Source organism: Pochonia chlamydosporia, chromosome 1 (assembly GCF_001653235.2).
Source record: "Pochonia chlamydosporia 170 chromosome 1, whole genome shotgun sequence".
Lineage (NCBI taxonomy): Eukaryota > Fungi > Ascomycota > Sordariomycetes > Hypocreales > Clavicipitaceae > Pochonia > Pochonia chlamydosporia.
Window position 1 is genome coordinate 7,539,524 of NC_035790.1, and position 20,376 is coordinate 7,559,899.

General features: G+C 52.4%; 5 protein-coding genes and 2 non-coding genes across 7 annotated transcripts; all 7 read right to left on the minus strand.

Annotated features, from left to right (window-relative positions):
- Positions 1 to 80, minus strand: VFPPC_17340. The gene has a single exon. It is a non-coding gene; the product is annotated as a tRNA-Gly (tRNA).
- Positions 81 to 125: 45 nt separating this feature from the next.
- On the minus strand, positions 126 to 205 carry VFPPC_17339. The gene has a single exon. It is a non-coding gene; the product is annotated as a tRNA-Gly (tRNA).
- Positions 206 to 628: 423 nt separating this feature from the next.
- On the minus strand, positions 629 to 2,677 carry VFPPC_01993 (nucleoporin-interacting protein NIC96; the record flags this gene model as incomplete). Its single annotated transcript, XM_018281720.1, has 3 exons — positions 629 to 1,893; positions 1,998 to 2,204; positions 2,398 to 2,677. The coding sequence occupies 3 exons, from the start codon at positions 2,675 to 2,677 to the stop codon at positions 629 to 631; spliced, it is 1,752 nt and encodes a 583-aa protein (XP_018138765.1).
- Positions 2,678 to 4,214: 1,537 nt separating this feature from the next.
- On the minus strand, positions 4,215 to 7,803 carry VFPPC_01994 (nuclear pore protein (Nic96); the record flags this gene model as incomplete). Its single annotated transcript, XM_018281721.1, has 2 exons — positions 4,215 to 4,535; positions 4,612 to 7,803. 2 exons carry the CDS (start codon positions 7,801 to 7,803, stop codon positions 4,215 to 4,217), a joined length of 3,513 nt encoding a protein of 1,170 aa, XP_018138766.1.
- A 695-nt stretch (positions 7,804 to 8,498) lies between these two features.
- On the minus strand, positions 8,499 to 10,655 carry VFPPC_01995 (FGGY-family pentulose kinase; the record flags this gene model as incomplete). The annotated part of the gene is made up of 4 exons (XM_018281722.1): positions 8,499 to 9,575; positions 9,641 to 10,210; positions 10,285 to 10,410; positions 10,584 to 10,655. The coding sequence occupies 4 exons, from the start codon at positions 10,653 to 10,655 to the stop codon at positions 8,499 to 8,501; spliced, it is 1,845 nt and encodes a 614-aa protein (XP_018138767.1).
- Positions 10,656 to 13,128: 2,473 nt separating this feature from the next.
- On the minus strand, positions 13,129 to 15,961 carry VFPPC_01996 (VTC domain-containing protein; the record flags this gene model as incomplete). Its single annotated transcript, XM_018281723.1, has 4 exons — positions 13,129 to 13,219; positions 13,304 to 14,193; positions 14,246 to 14,427; positions 14,500 to 15,961. 4 exons carry the CDS (start codon positions 15,959 to 15,961, stop codon positions 13,129 to 13,131), a joined length of 2,625 nt encoding a protein of 874 aa, XP_018138768.1.
- Positions 15,962 to 17,263: 1,302 nt separating this feature from the next.
- On the minus strand, positions 17,264 to 19,729 carry VFPPC_01997 (SPX domain-containing protein; the record flags this gene model as incomplete). The annotated part of the gene is made up of 3 exons (XM_018281724.1): positions 17,264 to 17,338; positions 17,411 to 19,002; positions 19,084 to 19,729. 3 exons carry the CDS (start codon positions 19,727 to 19,729, stop codon positions 17,264 to 17,266), a joined length of 2,313 nt encoding a protein of 770 aa, XP_018138769.1.
- Between the last annotated feature and the right edge of the window lie 647 nt (positions 19,730 to 20,376).

A 20,376-nucleotide genomic window follows, 5' to 3' on the forward strand; every position in this document is an offset into this window, starting at 1 on the left:
TGCGTGATCTGGGAATCGAACCCAGGGCTCCCCGACGTTGCTGATGGCAACGGAGAATTTTACCACTAAACCAATCACGCTGAAAGAAGACCTTCAGAAGAAGAGGAAGAAACCGAGACAGAAGCTGCGTGATCTGGGAATCGAACCCAGGGCTCCCCGACGTTGCGGATGGCAACGGAGAATTTTACCACTAAACCAATCACGCTGGTTGCTGAATCAGCTGGTTGGAAGGGGGGTCGATAATGTAATTTAAGAAGCTGGGTGTGCGTGTTGGGGAGAGAAATAATGATTTTGGTGTCGTGGTGTGGATAATCTTGAGGTCTGGTTTGGGTGGGAGGGATTAGGGCGTTGGGGTTTGGTGGGGCTGTGGGACAGAACTGGAATTGGAAATGGAATTTGAAATGAAATGTGACATGGAAAATGTGAAGGATATTGACAAGAGATTCAGCTGATGATATTCATATGCAGATTTAGCTGTTCAATATGACTTGTGTGGCTGGCAGAAGAAGTAAGAGGTATTAACAATTTATGTATGTACTAATATTCAAGTCCAACCTAGGCCATGAGGCTGATACCATATCCAGCCAGATTCTCAACGCTAAAGCAATTTGATCCCAAACGCCTAAACCTAGTAAACAATCGATGGATCCAATGTGAACAAGCCCACCAACTCAGGGAACGCACTCGCAAACCTCTCCCCGAGCTTCCAGTTATCCGCGTTCCTGATATGCCGCTCAAACACCGGATTTATAACAACCTCTTCCGAGTCCGGCAGCAGCAACAAAGCATCCGTCTCCTCATACGGCCAGCTGACCCGCAGCGATGTCGTAAACGGGATGAACCAATTATCCAAGTCGTACTGACGAGGATTCCACACCCGAGCCAGCCGTTCCCTTAGAGCGGGGAAAGGTATCAGGTCAAGCCATGCCGGGTGAGCATAATCGTATTGTGACTGCACAGGAACCAGACACTCGGGGATGAGCTCAAAGTTTTCCCGGGTCGGCGCCAGCTGCCACCGCACCAGGAGAAACATGACGTACAGAGAGGCCACGCGTTCTGGTAGCCGTGATATACCGGGGAATGCGGAGAGAATGTCGGTAAAGACCCTTGAGAGAGGATGGCTGTATTGGCTGTTGGACGGGTTTAGAAGTGATGATACAGACGGGTATCGCGGGCCGATGACCTCCTGGATGGGGATTCCGTCCGCGATGCGCTGGCGCCGTTCCGAGAGGAAGTTGAGAAGTAGGGAATCTAGGGCACAAGACGGCTCACTGTGTTTGATTGGCCTTGCGTAGAAGGCAAGGGTGTCGGGATCTGTCTGTGGATTGTATTGTTGCTGTGGCAGAGGCAGAGGATGATGAGGGAGGGTTGCTGGGCTGCCAGATTGTCGGTATGGGTCAAGTGCCGCCGTTTCAGGTAGGTGTCCAGATGACGCTGATGATGCCCACGATGGCTGAGCGTCTTGCTCGTTGTGGCTGGCTGACCAGTCATGTTTCATGGGAACATGATGGTACTGCGGTGAGTCCTGAGCACCGTTCACGCCAGCTGGCACCGCACTTAGACGCTGCCCGGGTCGCAGTAAGAAGTCCAGCCCTAACCGCTCTCCGCCCATATTGAGGCCTTGGCGTAGCTGAAGTCTCTGGTTTTGTAGTTGTGCCATGTACATGTTTGAGTGAGTTTCCGAAGAACCGTTCTGGTCGTCACTTACACCCGGTGAAGCAGTTTGTTGTTGTTGCGGCAGCGGCAGCGGCGGTTGTTCCAAATTGGCTGCAGGGGAAACTGACGTTGCCGGCGTAGTCACATTATATTGATGAATGCCTGGACTTGGTACAGTTGTAGTTGGTTGTGAAAACGTATGACACGGCGAGACGTGTGATACTTCGCCTGATGATGCTAAATCCAGCGGTTAGCCATCACTGCAAAGTGTAGCATGGTTGGTTGTCTCTGTGCCATAGGCTGACAAACAAAAACAAGTGGCTAACAAACGTAAGACATACCGGAGCGAACAATAGGCTGCAGAATACCAATGATACTTGCCAACTGCCGCTTGATATCAGCATTCTCCTGTTCAACAACCTCCTTGGCCCTGACAACAGACTGAAGCTCCTGATACGGCTTCTGGTTCGTCAGTTCTTGAATACGCTTCTCCAGAGCATCAATTTGATTCTTAGTCCTCTCGCGAATAGCACGTTGTGCCTCTCGGTCTAAGTGTCAAGGCAACATGTTAGTCCACGTTATTTCCAAGTTTTCGACATAACATAGCAAAGCAACTCCAGACGTTGTACAAAGTACAGGGCTCAGGAGACGCAGTAGGTTGCCAAGGAAAACAAACAAAAAGTCACTAATGAGTCGTGCCAACATCAAAAGTTGGTTCAACTCTCAAATAGCGTCACGCACCATTTGCTCTCTTCTTGGCCAACTGCTCTGGCGTCAAGTTGGCCACACCCCTACTGCCCGGTCCCGTCTTTTTCTTCTTCGCCCCGGCTACGCCATCACCGGCGGCCTTCTCGTCATCTCTGACCTCGCCGTCCGGGGCCCGTTTGACGCCAGTGCCACCAACAGCAGCAATACCACCACCACCACTGCCAATGCCAATGCCGCGGCTAGGAGTGGCTTCCGCAACAGCAGGGGACCTCCCGTCAGGGCTCTCGGCCGCATCACTTCCTGCAGAAGCCATTGCAAGTCTCTGAAATTGTCCAGTCCGGCAGCCCGGCCGTCCGTGGTGGGCCAGCGAGTCCCGAGAATAGATGGCACTGCTTGTTTTGGGGTCGCCAGGGCCGGGTGGTTTCAATGCGGACGAGGGGGTGGGAAGTTTCCACTTCTTTCACCGATGGAGCGTTGCAAAAATGACCACGACCACCACCACACAGAGCCCAAACCGAAAAAAAAAAATAAAGGGTCGACCGCCAACCGCCCAGGTGCCTTCACTCCTCCCCTCCGGGGGGCTAATCAAAGACGAACAAAGAGACAGGCCGCTTCTGCCCCGGCACCAGGCACTGCTCTAGCTCCAGCTCCAGGTGCAGGTGCAGGTGCAGGCTCGCAAGTCCTTGGACAGGCACAAAAGGGGTCCAGATCAGGGTCTTCATGCGTAGCACGATACGTGGTGTGGTGCATGGATGGAGCAAGTCGAGTGGAGAAGCAAATCTTGCCCGAGACCTTTCGCCTATGGGATGGTTGATTCCGATTCAGAAAGAGCGTTGGGCATTGGTCCTGCCGAGTCATGGGGAAGACGGACACTACAGCGCGCCTTTGTGATCTCGTCACGTGGAAATTGAATGAGCCGTCCAGCACTCCAAAAGTTTGTTATTCTCATGCGCAAATACAGTACAGTACAGTACTCAAATTCTCGTTGGTATTGTACGACAATTGTTTCAATTGATCTGTCCGAGCTCCGTCACCATTGTTTTCTCCCCAAGCCTCAACACAAACACGACTTGGCAGCTGTCACCACAGAACTGCCCCCACTGCACGTGGTCTCATTGCACCTCATATATTACCTGTAGAACGGGCCAAATTACCCAATAGATTTAAAACAATGACCGTACTTCTCACACCTCATGTTGGCAAGTCACTGATCAGCCGCTTCTGCTATTTCTGCGTGGCTACTGCGGTTATCGGCGAAACACGCCTTTGTGGCTTGATAGCTTGTTTTGCAATCTCGAACCCCAGCTCTAAACTGTGATGTGAATGCATTGCCCACATTCAGCTGGGCCACAGGAAATGCTGGCCATGAAATGTGCTGCTGCTTCTTTCTTGTATTGATTTCTGCGTCTGTTATGCATAGATAGTGCGTTCACATTTCAATTTCCCCACAAACCATGCTGATGTTGTGACCGCCTTCCGTGCTCCTCCGTCATAATCTCATGAACATGAGGTGCTTGGTCGCCGACCTGACTCTGTTCCAGAATTCCCATATTGTACGGAGTAATCTGAATACAGATTGTCTAATTAAGTGGCCACAACATGGCCCCAATGCCTGGCTACACCCCATTCAGGGTGTATATAGCACACTAGCCATCTATCTCGGCCCATGCACCCAACAACCTGCAGTCTCTTCAGCCGCATTATCTCTCATCGACACTCACTCCAAGCGCCAGCACACGTATCGGCACATTAACAGCACTGGCAGCAATCACCAGAATACAGTATTCATGTTCCACAGCTAACTATTTACCAAATCTCCCATCACAAACCTATCATACAAATCCTCCCATTCACTCCGCCGACGCCCTCGCCAGCGCCTCGTGCAAATGCGGCGGGAATCTATACCGCAACTGACTAGTATACGTCGTCAAATCCAAAGTCATCTGCTTCAACTGCTCAACCATCATCTTCCTTGTGCCTTCATTGCCACTAAACTGTCCATTGGTGAGCTGCTCCCTCTGTCGAACGCAGCATATAATCGTCCACATGAGCAGGTTTGGAACGTTGATGGAGACAGGCTGCGATAAGCCAGAAAACTTGGATGCGTAGGCGCGAATGGTGCTTGCTTCGCCGGCAGCATCCAGGGGTAGGATTTCAAGACCTCGGATTTTCTAGAAAGAGTTAGTTAGATTTTGATTTTGACATCTTCATTTATACAGCAGCAAAAGGCAAAGGGCAAAAACTTACATCCAGACCTTGAGCCCATTGACCAGCCTCAACCAGCTTCTTGATACTGCTCATTTCCAAGAGAACCCGGCACGCCGTCTTATTTTGGTCTTGGATCTTGCGGTAAAACATGACCTCCCGCTCGTACATGGTCATCATAGTCTTGGCCAGCTCGACGGGGTCGTCAATGGATGCTAGACTGAGACTGCTACCTTGCTGGGACTCTGCGTCCGCCCCAGCGGCTCTGGGCTTGACGGGCATCAGACGCATCGGGTCTTCACCAATCTCCAGAGAAATAGCCTCACTAAGCGCGCGGCTGACAATAGCCACGACGGTATCGTACTCGCCGGCCAAGTGGTACAGGAGAACAGAGTCAGTCGTTCGGCCACTCTCGTCCGCAAAGCTAGCCGCTTGCAGCGTCACTGTGTTGACAAAGTCTGTCTCCTCAGTGAGGCCAATCAACGGGCCACGCTCCTCAATGATGCCACGGATAGCGTGGCCGTCTGGTCGAATATCGCCAATGAGCTTGCTGAATTCGCGTGTCTCCAGCACCAACTCACGCAGCGCCTCGTGGCAAAGGTTGCTCTGGCGCTGGCCAGCCTCGCCGCCGAGATCGTCATTGAGGCAGATGAGGGTAAGGTAGTCCACAGCAGAGACGACATCGGCAGCGCGGAAGTCTCTTGTGTAGTATCCAATCATACGGCCAAAGTTGATTTGCGGCAGATTCTTGACACTGTAGCTTCGTAGGTCGTTTGACGTGGACATGGGATCGCTTGGGCGCAGCAGACCGTAGTACGCAAGCGCCAGGGCAAAGTGGACAGCGTCCACGTATGAGAACGGGTATAGGTAGGCTATGGCGTCCTCAAACATGCCAGACAGAATCTGCAGGTAGAAGAACATGCCGAAGCTACCGTTCGTAGTATCTTCCGAGGTCGATTTGGGAAAGTGCTTGAGCCCAATCTCCTTAATACTGGATTGAAGCTCTGCCAACCCATACGACTCGCCGGCCATCTCGATAGTCTTGTCCCCTTCTCGAGCAAGGTTGAACTGCAGCCAGATCCAGTCGTTGATGTCCGTGTTGAGACCGTCCAAATTGCGGTTACTCAACTCAATTCGCCCAATGACCTTGTAGCACGCCATACGGAATGGATCAATGGAGTTCTCCGGAGCATTCCGTGACCGCTGAATGTACTCGTTGGTGCAGCGGTCTAACAACTTCCTGTTTGTTATCCGCCGGTCATCGCTGGCTGCGTAATTGTTGAGATATGTGGCGAACGTGCGATCAATCCCTCTAAAGTGGTTGCTGTTGTCGTTTACATATTGAGCAGCTTCCGTCACATGGCCGGATCGCAGGAGGTAGAACACCACGGCCCAAACAAACTCCCCTTGGATTTGCTGCAGCTCCGTGTTGTCGGGAACCAAATCCTTCCTGGCAGAGCGGAGACGGATGTAAGCCTTGATCTTGCTGGTAATGTCCGGCAGACCTCCAAGTTTCGCCTCATGGGGATGCTTGGCAATCAGAGACTCGACCTCTCTCAGGAACTGCCGTTCGAGGAAGGCAGTAGAGCCATGGAGAGTTCGTTTTCTCATGGTGACGGATGCCGCAGAGTTGGGATTCTCGTCGAGATACATGCCGGCAAACTGGCGCTCCTTGGCCGTTGCACCGTTGATTGTCGTTTCAGCAGTGGGATCTTCGCCGACAATCTCAATCATCGCACGGTAAGCCTCAACAACGTGCGGTGCGTGCGGCTCGTGTGATTTTTGTTCCAACTCGCCCAGTTCGGTAAGGATGGGGAAAGGATGCTGCCTAACGCGAGCAGCATTGAGACCACGAACCTTTTCTGCCAACTTGGTCTGTCTCTCACGAAGCGCCCGGTCCTCGGTGGTGCCTCGAGATTTGAGAGATCCCGACCCATCAGCAGAGCGGTCCACGTCGGAAAATTCTGGCTGGTGAGTCCCAATGCGGCTGGGCGTGCCAATGACAGAACGCTGGAGCATAGTGTTGCCCAGCACACTATTTCGGCCAGTTCGAGCAGGAGCTGCTTGCGACTTTCTTCTAGACCGGCCGAATCCGCCCTGAGATTCTCGAGCAGCGGCCGCCGAATCCTCCCGCGGCTTGATGCCAAAATGCTGGTAAATACGTTTGCGCTGAGCGTCCCATTCCATCGCCACATTGTCCTCGAGGAAGGTGTCGAAATCGCGGATAGATCGATCCAAGCCATCAGAAATCATGTCTAGTGTCGTCTTCGTTTGCAAATTCGACAGGTAGGTCTCGACATCGATCTCACTAGGGGTGTAGCCGTGTGCCCGCTCAACTCGTCCGCCTTGGACATCCAACATGCCAAGGTCCTTGGCCGCAGCACCGGGATCGACACCCGAGGCAGCGAGCAGGTAGTGAGCCTTGCCATCCAGAGGTTTCTCATTTTGCTTGGATTGCAGTTTTCTCAGGCGGTGGCGCAAATCCCCAAGGCCGAGCTCCAGGCTAGGGAGATCTTCCATATTAGTCTTGGCGCCGCCTTCTTTCTGCGTTTTGGCGTACAGGCTGTCGAAGTAAGCACCAGCAGGTTGCTGGGATTGGGCATTCTGAGGTTGAGCTGTTTGCGTTGAAGCACCCCAAAGGCTGCCGCCTAGTAAGCCAGCATTTTGTTGAGGTTGCTGCTGGATGCTCGCGGTCGTGGTCGATCCAAACATCGATGGCCGACTCGAACCTCCTCCCAAGGTAGTTCCGCTCAGGGCGCCTGGTTGTGGTGTTGTAGCAGCTCCGCCAAATACAGATGAACCAGTCGCTCCTCCGAACAAGGATGGTTTCTGTTGTTGCTGCGCTTGAGGCTGCCCGCCGAACATACCGCCTCCAGTTGCACCAGGAGTCTGGTTCTGTGTCGACTGTCCAAACAATCCACCGCCCGTAGTCCCAGTCTGCTGCTGGCCGCCTCCAAAGAGACCGCCAGTAGCGGGTTTATTCTGTTGCGCAGCACCGAAAAGGCCTCCTCCGGTTGTAGGAGTCGTGCTCTGCTGTGTCGACTGCCCAAAGAGCCCGCCGCCCGTCGTGCCGCTCTGTTGTTGGCTTCCGCCAAACAGGCCGCCAGTAGCAGGCTTATTTTGTTGCGCGGCGCCGAAAAGGCCTCCGCCGCCTTGGGACTGCTGCTGGTTCTGCGCCGGCTGTCCAAATGGCGAGGAACTGGCGCCGGCGGTTGACTGGCCGAAGAGCGACATGGCGTCGTGTTTGCCGTGGGCAAAACGCGAAGAGAGCGGCCGAAAACACAGGTATACCGAGGATGGAGGGATCAATCGGCGGGTAAGGAATCGAAGATGAATCTAAGGAGCCGCGGCGAGAATTGTAGGGTCGTGCGTTGACAAGTTGATGCGAGTTAAGCACCACGCGCGAGCGTGTTTGAACCAGAAATTTGGTGATGGACAAGGCTGGAGGTTTGGGTCTGTTTTTGCAGAAGCTGTCAGCTTGGACCAATCAGCGTTGGCTGCGAGGTCTTCCAGTAACCAGGGACAGGCTGCTGCCAGATCCACTTCTGCCTGGGCATTGAAGAGCCAGTTGACAGTTGATAGTTGATGCACAAAACCTGAACCTTGATTCACCACCTTTGTTCCCATGGTTCTGGTCATCGTATCTGATTTCAATTCGACTATAGTTTCTTATGCTTTTCCAAGTAATCGTCATGTCAATGATGCATGATTGTAAGAATTACCGTAGCAACAGCGTTTACCCGTCCGTCTATCTACGTCAAATATAGCCTTGATAAAATCACTCAAACATCCAAATGCAACTAATTCATTAGAATTATGCCCGGGCGCAATATCCAGGCCCATGTGTATATACCCCATAGTAATCCGCCATCTAGCTTGCTCATCCATGCTGTTTTCATGATCTGTCCTGTTGAACACGACATTTTTCCTTAGTCGCCGCCAAACTCGGCTCCCCATTTCTCGACAGCCTTGTCAATCTTCTTCCGGTAGAGTTGCTGTGACTGGCACATCTCTAGGAAAACCTCATACTTGGCATCGAGAAGAGCCTTCTCGCCAGCATCAGTACCTGGCTCGACGAGACGACCACGCTTGCTCATCCGGTCCATAATGTCCCAAAGGGTCTCGGGCTCAGATCCGTCCTCCCTGTTGTGGCTGGCTGCCTTGGCACCTAACATGGCTGCGCCGTGGACGACAGCCGCATGGACATATCGTGGGATCAGAACAGGCATGCTGCAAGCCGTAGCGAGCAGGTTCATCAAGACTGGATTCTGGCACTGAGAGCCAGACATGAAGATGGATGAGATTTCATGGCCGGACTTGTTCATCTGCTCAATGATCTGTCGGGTCTGCATGGCAATGAATTCCATTGTAGCATAGTACCACAAAGCCATATTATCGGTGCTCTTGTCGCTATCGAGGCCAATCATTGATCCCTTCATGCTGGGATCTGCAATGGGAGAGCGGTTACCCCACAGGTCACCGTAGAAAAAGTGGTGTCTGCCGAGATAGGGAATGCCGGGAGCATTCTGCTTCTCAGCCATGTACTCCAAGTGAGCATTCAAAAAGTCATAAATGTGCTTGTCCTCGGCCTTGGCCAGGGCGCAGGTCTCATTGTACGCCGGGTGGATGTCCAACATGTGTCGTAGCAGCTCTCCTGTAGCGGACTGACCACCTTCGGCAAGCCAGTATCCAGGTAGGAGAACATCTCGGTATGGGCCCCAAACGCCAGGAACGAAGACGGGGTCTTTGGACATGGCCAGATGGCAGGTGGAGGTACCTGCCACAGCAGCCAAACGAGTGAATGCTTGTGAAAGGTCATTGTGAGGCACGTTGGCATTGAGTTCATCGTCGCCGAGGTCAACCTTGGCACCGACGGTACCGATCCAACCAGCATAGGCGTCGATGACACCGCTTCCTACGGCAATACCCATGGGCAGACCGAGCTGGTACGCTGCCTGGCGGCTTAGGGTGCCGACCGATTCACCAGCACTAAAATACTTTCCATTCTGCGAGAGACTTGTTAGCCGTGGATTGACAGTTTCACATGACGTCTCATGCGTATTCAACTTACCACTTCATGAACACCCCCCATCTTCTCGAAGTTGTTTTTGGACAAGTCACCCAGGCCAATAGTCTCAAAGAAGTCTTCTTGCCAACCCTTTTCACTGTTGTCAACGCCAATGGGAACGTATCCCTGCTTACAGACGGTGCTACAAAAGCTTCGGGCCTCGTTGCCAGTAGCCAGGTGCGTAAGGGCATCGCCCAGGTCGTAAAACTTGCAACGGGCAAACTGCTCAGCGGGCATGTTGTTCTTGAGCCAAAGAATCTTGGGGATTTCCATTTCAATGCTCATCTTGCCACCGACATATTTAAGAAGCTTGTGCTTGGTGCTGTTGATCAATTCCGTCTCCTCAACGGGGCGGTGGTCGAGCCACAGGATAACGTTGCGGTCGTGGCCATCGTTGGCAAAGTCCGGACCGGTAACGGGCACAGGCTCATCGGTGTCGGTAGAGAAAACGGCGAGCGAGCAAGTCGCATCGAAGCCAATACCTTTAATGAGGCTTGGGTCAACGTTGGACTCACTCACAACTCGGCGGACACACTCGCAGATGCACTGCCAAATGTCTGTGGTGGATTGCTCCTGTGAGATTTGTTAGTCGAAATGGGCTCCCCGACTCATGGACTTGTGGCTATGAGCTTCAGGGCGTCTCGTACATAGTATCCCGTCTCGGGCTGCCACAGCTTGATGTTTTCAGAGGCCAGGGCCTTGATATCGCCAGTCTCGTCAATGATACATGCTCGGGCGGAGCCAGTGCCAACATCTACACCAATGTAGTAGTCCTAGATGAGGAGAGCAAAGCTCGTGTTAGTCAATTGATCGTGGAGCTCCCCAAACTTTGCTGAATTGTCGCTGACAGCAGTACTCAAGCTTTCAAACTGCAAAAATTCTCGAGTGAAGCTACATGCACTACGCCATGCATGGCAATGAAGCTTTGGGAGGGGGTGGCAATTACCGAGACATTGGGCGGCCTGTTCACGGGTGGCAATCCGTCAGTATTAACGGTTCGAGTACCGGAAATCTCCATGGCAAAGCTTCTCGTAAGACCAGACTTGAAGGTAGATCCGGCACGAAGTTCCAATTGACCAAGCAACAAGCTTGAACAAGGCAGAAATACCAAAAAAGAGATGGAGGAAGAGGAAAGAAAAAGAGGAAGGATAAGAACAAGCGAGACTTACTCCATGGCCTTGATGGGCTTATTGTAGGCGTACATGATTTGTCCCAATCGAGCGAGCTCAAGCTCAACAGCTTTCTTTGTCTTTTTGTCTAGGCGCAGCTGCAAAAGGCGGGAGGGGCAAATGGTGGCGTTGCAGACGGGTTCGATCTTGTCTCGGCTGGTATGGTCTGGTCTGGTATGATGTGGTGTGGTGTGGTGTCTGGTGCCTTTGTGCGACTTCGGTCTTGGTGCCGTGGTTGCGTTCGTGGTGTCTGTCTGTCTGTCTGTGTCTGCGTGTGTCTGCTTATTTTTGGCCCCGTCGGCAGTGCTGTGCTCTATTCCCCGACTAGTTCCTCGCTCAAGGTGTTCCAGGGAAGCCGAAGCAGTCCAAACTGAATTTTGTGGCTGATTTCAGTTTAACCAGTTGAGTGGTACAGAGTATGGGTGCGGAAGAATGCAAGAGCTCAATGGTAAGACACAACCACCACGTCGGTTTGTGGATGGGGGAGGCGTCTTTGTTTGGGAGGGGGGACTGGAACTCTCAAGCTGGTTGAGTTGGATGGTTAAAACACCAAGACGATGAGAGAAGAGAAGTGACGAATGCGGCTAACCTGGATGGACGAGTTTTAAAGGGTCAAAGGGTCTTTCTCACTCACAGTGCACATGTCTAAGAAAGACTTGGAACATTTTGGTCTTCTTTGGTCAAGTGGAGGAGCGATGACGGCACTGGGACATGGACCAGACGGATGATAGCAGACCAGAATGGAGACAGATGCTGGAGACACTCCCTCGACTCTCCGCCAAACAAAGCTGCTGCGTGTGTCCATCACAGTTGATGGTGGGATGGAGCTCAAGGTCAAGGAGCTCCCGGCAGTAGGCAATGCCAAACCGACTTGCTGCTGACATGGACATGGATGCATCATGTCAAGTTCACCTCCAGTCCAAACCAGCAACCCGAAAACATCTCGACTGACCAGATCGCCGTCGCCAATCCCGCACCGCCCTGACCAGCTCGCAGCTTGGCGCCCCCTCCCCTGTATTCTTGGTCCCTCTGCTGCAGATTGCCCCACTAACAGCGGGGAAGCTCCAGATTGTTGCCACCAGACTCCCTTGCGACTCAGTGGATGTCGCCTCTGCCGCCGGGGAAGCCGCCGCTCCCAGCGAGCACAAGCATCATTGATGGAGCATTTGAGACAAGAAAGTGTTGAGAGCTGCTGTAGGCAAAGAGCATCCATTGATAACACATGTAGTGATAAGCGGTGTCTGTGTAGAAGAAAGTAACGAATTGATGCGATACTGTAATAACTACCGTAAATATCGGGCAATTTAAGCACCGGGATACGGGGCACCATGATGGTCAATCAGCCCAAGATCCATAGTGTCCAAGAATCCATCACCACCGCGGCAAACTCATCCATCTCCGCGACAAAAATCTACGACACAGAAAAATTCATGGGACAATCGCTCTTCCAGATTATGCTTCCATTACCCGACGGCTCTAAGCTTGCCAAATGCTCCACGTTTTTCTTTTATCTCGGTGCCTATTTCTTCTCCGATCGCGGCTCCTCGCTGTTGAAAGCAGGTAGGTGTCTCGAAGTTGTAGATCAAAACGTATGTGTGCTGGTCATGGTTGGAGAAATGTTGAATTTCATTCATGCTTGTCTATCTCTCTTTCCATTTTGTTTATTTTATTTCCTTAATTTATGTATCTTCTTGTCCCCTCTAGCATCCTCTTGGCGTAGGCGTAGATTCTTCCTGTAGATTTCTTGGCACATCCATGCGGTGGCAAACCACTGAAAGTTGGTCGACAAGAATTGCAGCCTGGTTGATTGAGTCGGCTTCGTCGCCGAACTCCCCGGTCCACATCCAACCGTGAAGTGAAAGGAGTCCAGCCAGGATATTGATCACTTGTGGACTCTTTGACAGTCAAATCGCAATAGTCGGTTTATCAGTTTGTACCACTACAAGCCAATTATTTTATCTTCATACACTTAGTCAATGCCATTGCTATCACGAGTCTAGATATATCCTAGCAACTATCTCAGTTCAGATTCGCCAAGTTCCATAGCCAGAACCCCCTCCACGAAGGCCTGAGATCAGAGTCGAATAGAATTCCCCAGCCTTCACCATATTATTACCATACCACTACGGTACCAATGATTCACTGTAGACATGCCACTCAGATCCTCTATAGACACAGCAGGATTATTGCTGAGTCCATTGCCTCGACAACTCAGCCAGCGAGACGCAAGCCCATCAAGGCAAGAAAAGTTATATCACCATCCACATGCAAGATATTCATACAACCAGCAAGCATGTCACATCAATTCATCAATCATATATGTCACGGCTCCAACTCCCCATCACACCGCGAATCAACCAATATAACCACCGTAATCGTAGCAGCATACGCTTCCCGTATAGCACACGCCATACTACCAGCAGTTAGCAAGGCCCAAATCCCGTCCAAATAACGCAAAGCAAAACAAAAGCGTGGAAAGAGTGAAAAGAAAACTCACCATGTCTTCCGTATATCAGCCACCACAGCACTCAACCCCCAATGCGAGCACCACGCCCTCGCCAACACCTCATTGTCCGCCACCCCATACGCCTCCACAACAAGCACCTTCTCGTCATCGCCATCATCATCAATAAAATCAAAGTCCTCGTCATACCCCATATTCAGAAGCGGCGGCGCAGGACTAGACCTCGCACTGGTAGACCCCTTCCTCAGATTCTTGTAATACAGGCCTCCCCAATCCCTCACGCGGACAACCTCATCCGCCGTGACCACGCGGTACACGTAGTCGAAGAACAGCGGGTGCGGGGGCTGCGAGCACGGCCAGGCCATCACAAAGGACACATCGTACATGAGCCTCAGGGGCCAGGACATGCCGTCTATGGCAAACTGCACGGTTGCGTCGAACAGCCGCGGGCCAGGATTGGAGGTTGCCTCGTCGGCCATTGTGACGACAGGCTTGAAACCCGCGAGTTCGATGCGCACCGTGTCCACTTCCAGGGACTCTTCGTCCGGCACGACGAGGGTGTACTCGTCTATGGGGTAGGACTGGGCGGTAGGGCCGAGGGGGTCTGATCTGTCCTTCATGTCCTCCACGTCCGAGGGGCTCATGCGGCGGTCCATCTGTTTGGGGCGGCGGGTGCGGATGCGTGCGATTTGCGAGCGGCCCAGATCGCTGGTTGGCCGGGCTGGGCCGATCCAGCCTGCTACGCTGCGGCATGTTGGGGCGAGGACTTTGCCGACAATGCAGCTTGCTGACCAGTATGTATGGCTATTACGGTACTGGAAGCCGCTTTGCGGGTGGAGGTGGGAGAGGAGAGCGAGGTCGTCGGTTGCCGAGTCGGGATCCAGGTCGATGAGGGTGTTCATGATGAGGAACGGGAATGTGGGCTGTGTTTTGTCAGAGACTGATAATGAGGCGTTGAATGAGATAGTAACATACTCCCGGTAGTACGAGACCGCTAAAGAATGCAAAAGCGTCAGAGCTAATTGCGTCTAAACGAAACTCTTCATCGTGAACCCTCAAGTTCTCCATGGTGGCATTCAAATTCGGCCACTTCATGGCTTGGGCGAACCGCTTCAGAACTTTGACCTGTCTCTTTTTCAACTTGTACCGCAGATTTGCTGCATTCGTTAGCACTCTTCTGCTTCAGCACAGCCAACACATGCATGGGAGCAGAATAAACATTAACTCACTCTGTTCCGGCGTCCCCCCAAACCCATCAACCCGCACATGCTCCCTCCACCTCCTCGCCAACGCCAAATTCCACCGAATAGTCGGCGGAATCTGACCCAACAGCCTCTCCCTCGCCCACTCCCCATGGCTCCTCGAATGGATCCTCAAATCCAGCTCCAAACTCAGCAGCAGCTGGTGGAAAAACTTGCGATACACATCAGGATTGATATCCTCCGGGTTGAATATAAATCTCGTAACGACCTGGTTCTTTGGTTCTGTAAAGTCAATCCAGTCCGGCCGCGACAAGACGAGCAGCAAATCGGTTATTTGCTTATCAAGAGTCTTGTGCGGGTTGAGGATGCGCTCCGGGTCACGAAGCATCCGCTTGTACAGAATCCTGTACAAGAGGTTCTCGTCGTCGTCTTCCAAGCCTGCTTGAAGTTCTTTTAGGCGCTCCAAAATGCGGGACAGGTCCATGCTGCGCGGGAGGACACCCGAGTCTCGAAGGGCGATGCTCGGCGGAAGGGAAGACGACATGGATACCCATTGGTTGAGGGTTATAGTTCCTGGTCGTTGGCCGTATAAGAATGCGCAGCTGGGTTGTTCTAATGACTCCCAGGGTGCAGACGGCCTGCCTGGGCCCTGAAGGCGTAGTGTCATGAGCGAGGACATGGAGTCATGGAGACTTATGGCGTCCGAGTCGTCAGGTCGACTGCTCGATGTTGTCGCGTACAAGGCGTAGTAATGCTCTGGTGCATGTGGAATAGCTCTCTTGTGCCCTTTATACAATGGTGCCCCACGGGCAATAAGTTCCATGGCATGCTGGGGTGGTAATTCCTCATCATCAGGTAATCCTGGTGGCGGCCATTCTGTCAATACCGGCGGCGGCGGCGTTTCAACTCTGTCCTCTTGAACGCCGTTCTTGTGTCGTCCCCCATTTGGACTACCATATTCGTCAACACCTTCTGATTCGGGTTTTGAACGTCGCGGGCGTCTCCGCGAAGGTCGTGGTTCTTCCACCACAGGAGCCGGCGCAGGTTTACTCGTCCGACTGGCCTTGTGCGGAGGGACATTGCTATTCCCATTCATTTTCCGCGGCGCATGGTCTCCCCCGTTTCGCTGGACGTCGCCAATATCAACCCTTCGAGGAGCGTCACCTCCGTTTCGCGGACTGTTCTCAAAGTTGACCCGCCTAGGTGCCTCATCACCGTTGACTCGTCTCTGCGCATCACCATGAGGCTTGCGCGGCGCTTCAAAGCCGTTACCATTCGGTCTCTTCGGCGCCTTCCTAACCTTGCCGGGCGCTTCATTAGGAGGTGCCTGTCGCGATGTCGCCTTATCCTGTTTCACCTTATCCTCATCTGAAGAGGAGCTTCCTCGGTCCCTAAAGGCCTTGAGACCCTTTGACGCAAGACTCTTTGTGCGCAGAATACCGCCAAAGAAGCCCTTCTTCTTCTTCGTCGTTCCTTTTTCATCATCCATCTTGGCATCGAAATAAGACAGAAGTCGCTTGCAAGAGAGTGCAGTACGCCGCGCTCAACTCTCCCCGGTGAAGTCCTGTGAGTTCCGAGCTTTCGTTACGGCGCCGCGCGCCACATTTGCCGTTTCAGTAATCGCAGTTCCTCGCCAACTTGGTCCGTCGTAGAAGAATAGTACAAAAGTCGATAGAAATCCAAGAATAAGCAACCATAGATGCGTGCTCGATACCAATTGCTCGCTCCAAGAGTATTGGTGTCTCGTGCTGGGGTTGCAAAGCAGTGCCACCTAAGCTCTCACGAAAATACCCATGTCATGCTCGCATGAAATGCAAATAAATGTCAGCGCTTCATTCGCTCGTGTAACAAGAACAAAATTGACCGAATGAACAATTATAAAAATGGGCAAAGGGCGTCAAAATAGCCGCCTATCCCATTATGCTTCTTCTTGGAACAATGGCGGAATGCATGCCAGTGTCGCAAGATAATGAATGGAGAGGGTATGAATAAAAGTGCATGTCATCCGGGAAGGGGCACGAAAAAAAAAAAAAAAAGATTGTCAACCCGAACACGGCAAATGTTTGCAACAGCCTCCTCTTCATGCAGGGATGGCTTACAACTGCATGTGTCGTTTGAGAATTCGGGCGGCCTGTGAGGAGGCTGGTTCAGATCTGTCTGCACTTGGGAATTTGGACTTGGGACTTGCATGTGTGAGTTTCCAGTCTCTACACCAAACCAAACACAAGCTGGAGGCTGGTTGGTGGGCGAGCTCTCGTTGTGGCCAATCGCTTCCCTAGCCTCTCATGCACATGATGGGCGGCTTTGGGTAAATCAACGACCACGTCAACATGCTTTCAACGCCACGCGGATGGCCGCACCAACAAACGGCCAACCAACAAAATCCAATCTTGCTGCTCTTGGACCCTGTCGTCACTGGACTCTGCTGTTGTGTTCCCTTCTTCATCATGCCATGGCTCGAGGCGCTTAAGCTTACTTCATTGTCCTAAGTACCTAGGTACTATTCGCCGTCCTAGCTGGCTTATCTAACATGTACAAGTGCTACGTCCGAAAAGTAAAACAAAAAATCAATCCACGTTTCCAGCAAATTTCTCTCGGAACAAACTTCAAATAGATACATCTGTCCAATGCCTTCATCATACACAGCCCGTCCAGCTCAAAAATCCCAAATGCACATGCACTGCTCCAACTCCCATGATGCACGTTTCTGTTCTCCTTGCGCTCAGTGCCACCGCCGGTCCACCGCCAACCTGATGCTTCACTGCAAAATGAGTAACCTCTCGGTCCCTAATCACCTCAGCTCATCTGAGATGACGTCTGTGCTGGTATCATTGCCGCCGCCCAGCTTCGAAAACGCCTTCTGGTACTACACAACAATATGTCAGCCTCTCACCTGCACCACCGCACTGTATCAAGCCAAGCTTAGGCCTGTACTCACCTGCAATATAAAATTCACAATGAGCGCCACCATCAAGGCAACACTGATTATCAACGGCCCAAGCATGTTGTCAAAGTCCTTTCCACTTCTCTCCAAAATCATGCCCCTCCGCACCTGATGCATATAGTAGCCCCAGAGGCCCGCGAATGCCGCAATAAGCACGTAGACAGCTCCCATTGCCTCCGCAAGAAAGTTTTTACCAGCGGCAGTATACAGTGCCAAGGCCAAACTGCCCTGGAGAATGGCAATATGCTGCCACTTCAAGAACGTACGCTCATTTGCCAGCCACACCTTGGGCTCAACCTTCAGCTCGCCCATGTTCTTGATCCATTGCTTCGGCTCAACGACACCCTCAGGAAGCTGCGCCTTCTGAGCACGCTTCGCTTTGGCGTACTTGGATAAGGAGAGACCAGGCAGAACAGAGGACAACGTGCCATAGCCTCTTCGATTCTCTGTTTGCTCCTCCCGCTGCTGAGAATTGCTGGACTCGCCCTCTTCTTCGCCATTGGCAACACCACTCGTCCTGCGAAGTGAAGTAGACATGGCAGCCTTGGAGTCCGCAGCCATTCTGTCAGCCAAGTATGACTTGCCAACTGGTGAACTCTGCGCAGCCCGGTACGAGGTAGGCACTGTGCCAATCAAGCTGCCAACAGCCAATGCGTCATCGGCTCTCTGCGCTCGTCTCTGCTCCTCTTCCTCAAACGCCTTTTGAGGATCCTTGCGAATGTCCGTCTCGAGATCACTTAGCCAGAATGGGAGATTGTTCACATGATCCTCAAACAAAGAGGCCACGCCGTGGACAAACTTGGAGAATCTCGGCGCTGGATGCACGAGATGTGAGCCCATAAGGTCCTCGATCCATGAGGGTCGCTTCCGATTTCCATCCTCTTTGAGCTTGATCTCAAGCACGGCAAAAGGAAATTTGGAAACCTCGCTCTGGTTGATATTTCGGAATGGGTACGTCATGCTGCTGTTGTCGATATCAGCTCGGTGCCAGTCACTGGGGTCGCGGCATGGGCGTTCGGGATCTAGAGTATCTTCTCGAATGAAGGCGAGGTTTGTATCAATCGAGATACGGACGCGAGGGTCTAGCGGCTTCTGGAAGGCTGTTCGGACGTAGTTTGCTCTCAGAACCGGACCCAGCTTCTTTTCCTTGACAAACTCCTGAATCTTGGACACAGTTTCCTTGTAGCTTTCAATCTTGTCGGCGGGCTGGCCTTGGCGCTCCATCTTCTGCACGCTCTTCTCCATAGTATATTCTCCGTCAATAAATGGCTTGACGTATTTATCCTTGATGGTGAATTTGTGCTCCTCGCTGCTGCCTGTGGCATCGGCGACCTTTTGCTCGAGAAAGATGTCGGGTCGAGTATTCAGCTGGCCATACCAACGCAATCGAAGCGAAGACGTCTCTGACTGACGATCAACTTTGTCGGAGTAGAGCTCGAACTTTTTGTTGTCGAAGTAAAGCGAGGTAATGGCTGGAGAGTCGTTCCCATCCACCTCCTTGGATGTTTGGTCGCTATACACGAGAGAAGGGAGTCGGCGAAGAATCAACGTCTGAACTTCGAGCAAGTTGTCAGGGTGCACCCAGACTGTAAATCGTCAGCAAACGTTCAAGGAATGTCCAACAAAATACTCAAAAAGCCAACATGTAGATCCAGTGTTGCACGTACATTTATGAGCGGTATATCGCTCCCCATTGTGAGTCTCTCCCTGGCTATCCAAGTCCAGCACGTTCTGCTCTCCAGAAGCACCCTCCAGTTGCTGCCTAATGGCAAAGTACATGATAGACAGCTTGTTCAGTAGCGGCGAGTATCCCTGCTCAGAATTGAAAGGTCGCTGCGACAAGCTGAGCTGCATCATGGGACGGACCTTGTACCGGTCACCCCGCTTGCGGTCATGCTTCTTGACAATCTTGAGGAAACCAGTATAATTGATGCTGCTGTACTTTTTGAGCTCCTTGACCTCGTTAGTGATGCTATCAAGCTCCTTCTCCAGCTCCTTCAATTTGGCCGTCTCTTCCTCCGAACGGGTAACCTGGGCGTCACCCTCAGGTGGCGATAGCTCTTTGAGCTTCTCAAAGGCAGCCTCCACTCGCTGCTTGAGGGCATCGACTCGCTCTTGCTGGAAGCCAGCGACCTTTTCGAGCTGGACATTGAAGATTTCGTCACAGAAACGGTTCTCGTCGTCCTCGGTCCAAGGCACACTGTCATCGTCAAACTTGTCCTCGTGCAGCAGGGCTTTGAGCTTGCTATAGTCAATGTATTTGTCCTTCCATGGCGCATAAGTGGCCTCCCGAAGAGTCTTGCCGAATCGCATCTTTGTCGTGTATCGAGATGTTGATCGGTTCGACGGGAGAGACGAAGGGCCACTGGTGAGGAGGGGAAAGCGGTCCGAGAGAGCAATTGATGAAGAGGTGTGCCAATGCTGTCCTGGATGGCAAGAAGCCGCCGTCACACAAGCCCAAAAGTCAAAACCAGCGGCAGGCCAGAAGCGAGGGACAGAAACGAATGGGTATATTGATTGAAGCAATTGGGGCAAGTAGAAAAGGAAGAAAACAACAAAAAAATTGCGTAAGTAGCCAACCTCCACTCCGGCCACACGAGATTTCCAGCAGGCTATGGTGGACTATACCAGGACCAGCAATCTGCAGCAGTCCAGACAGCTTGATGACCCCATCAACGTTGTCGTGCTGCTTGGTTCTGTTGGAGATTCTCTCTCAGGTGCAGGTGCGTCGACCGGGGCAGGAGCAGGAAACCGGGACCCCACCACATGCACCTTCCCAACTCCACCACACATCGGCGCCATTGGCAACAGCTCTCTGGTCGGCCACCAGGGAAAGAACCACTCAGAGCCACTCACTTGCTGTCCATTTGCGGCCAATTGCCCTATCAACGATATGGAACTGGCACGTGCCTCCTGGGGTCTGTCGGTAGCTCCCAGCCTCTTTAGCCTCTTTGGCCGCT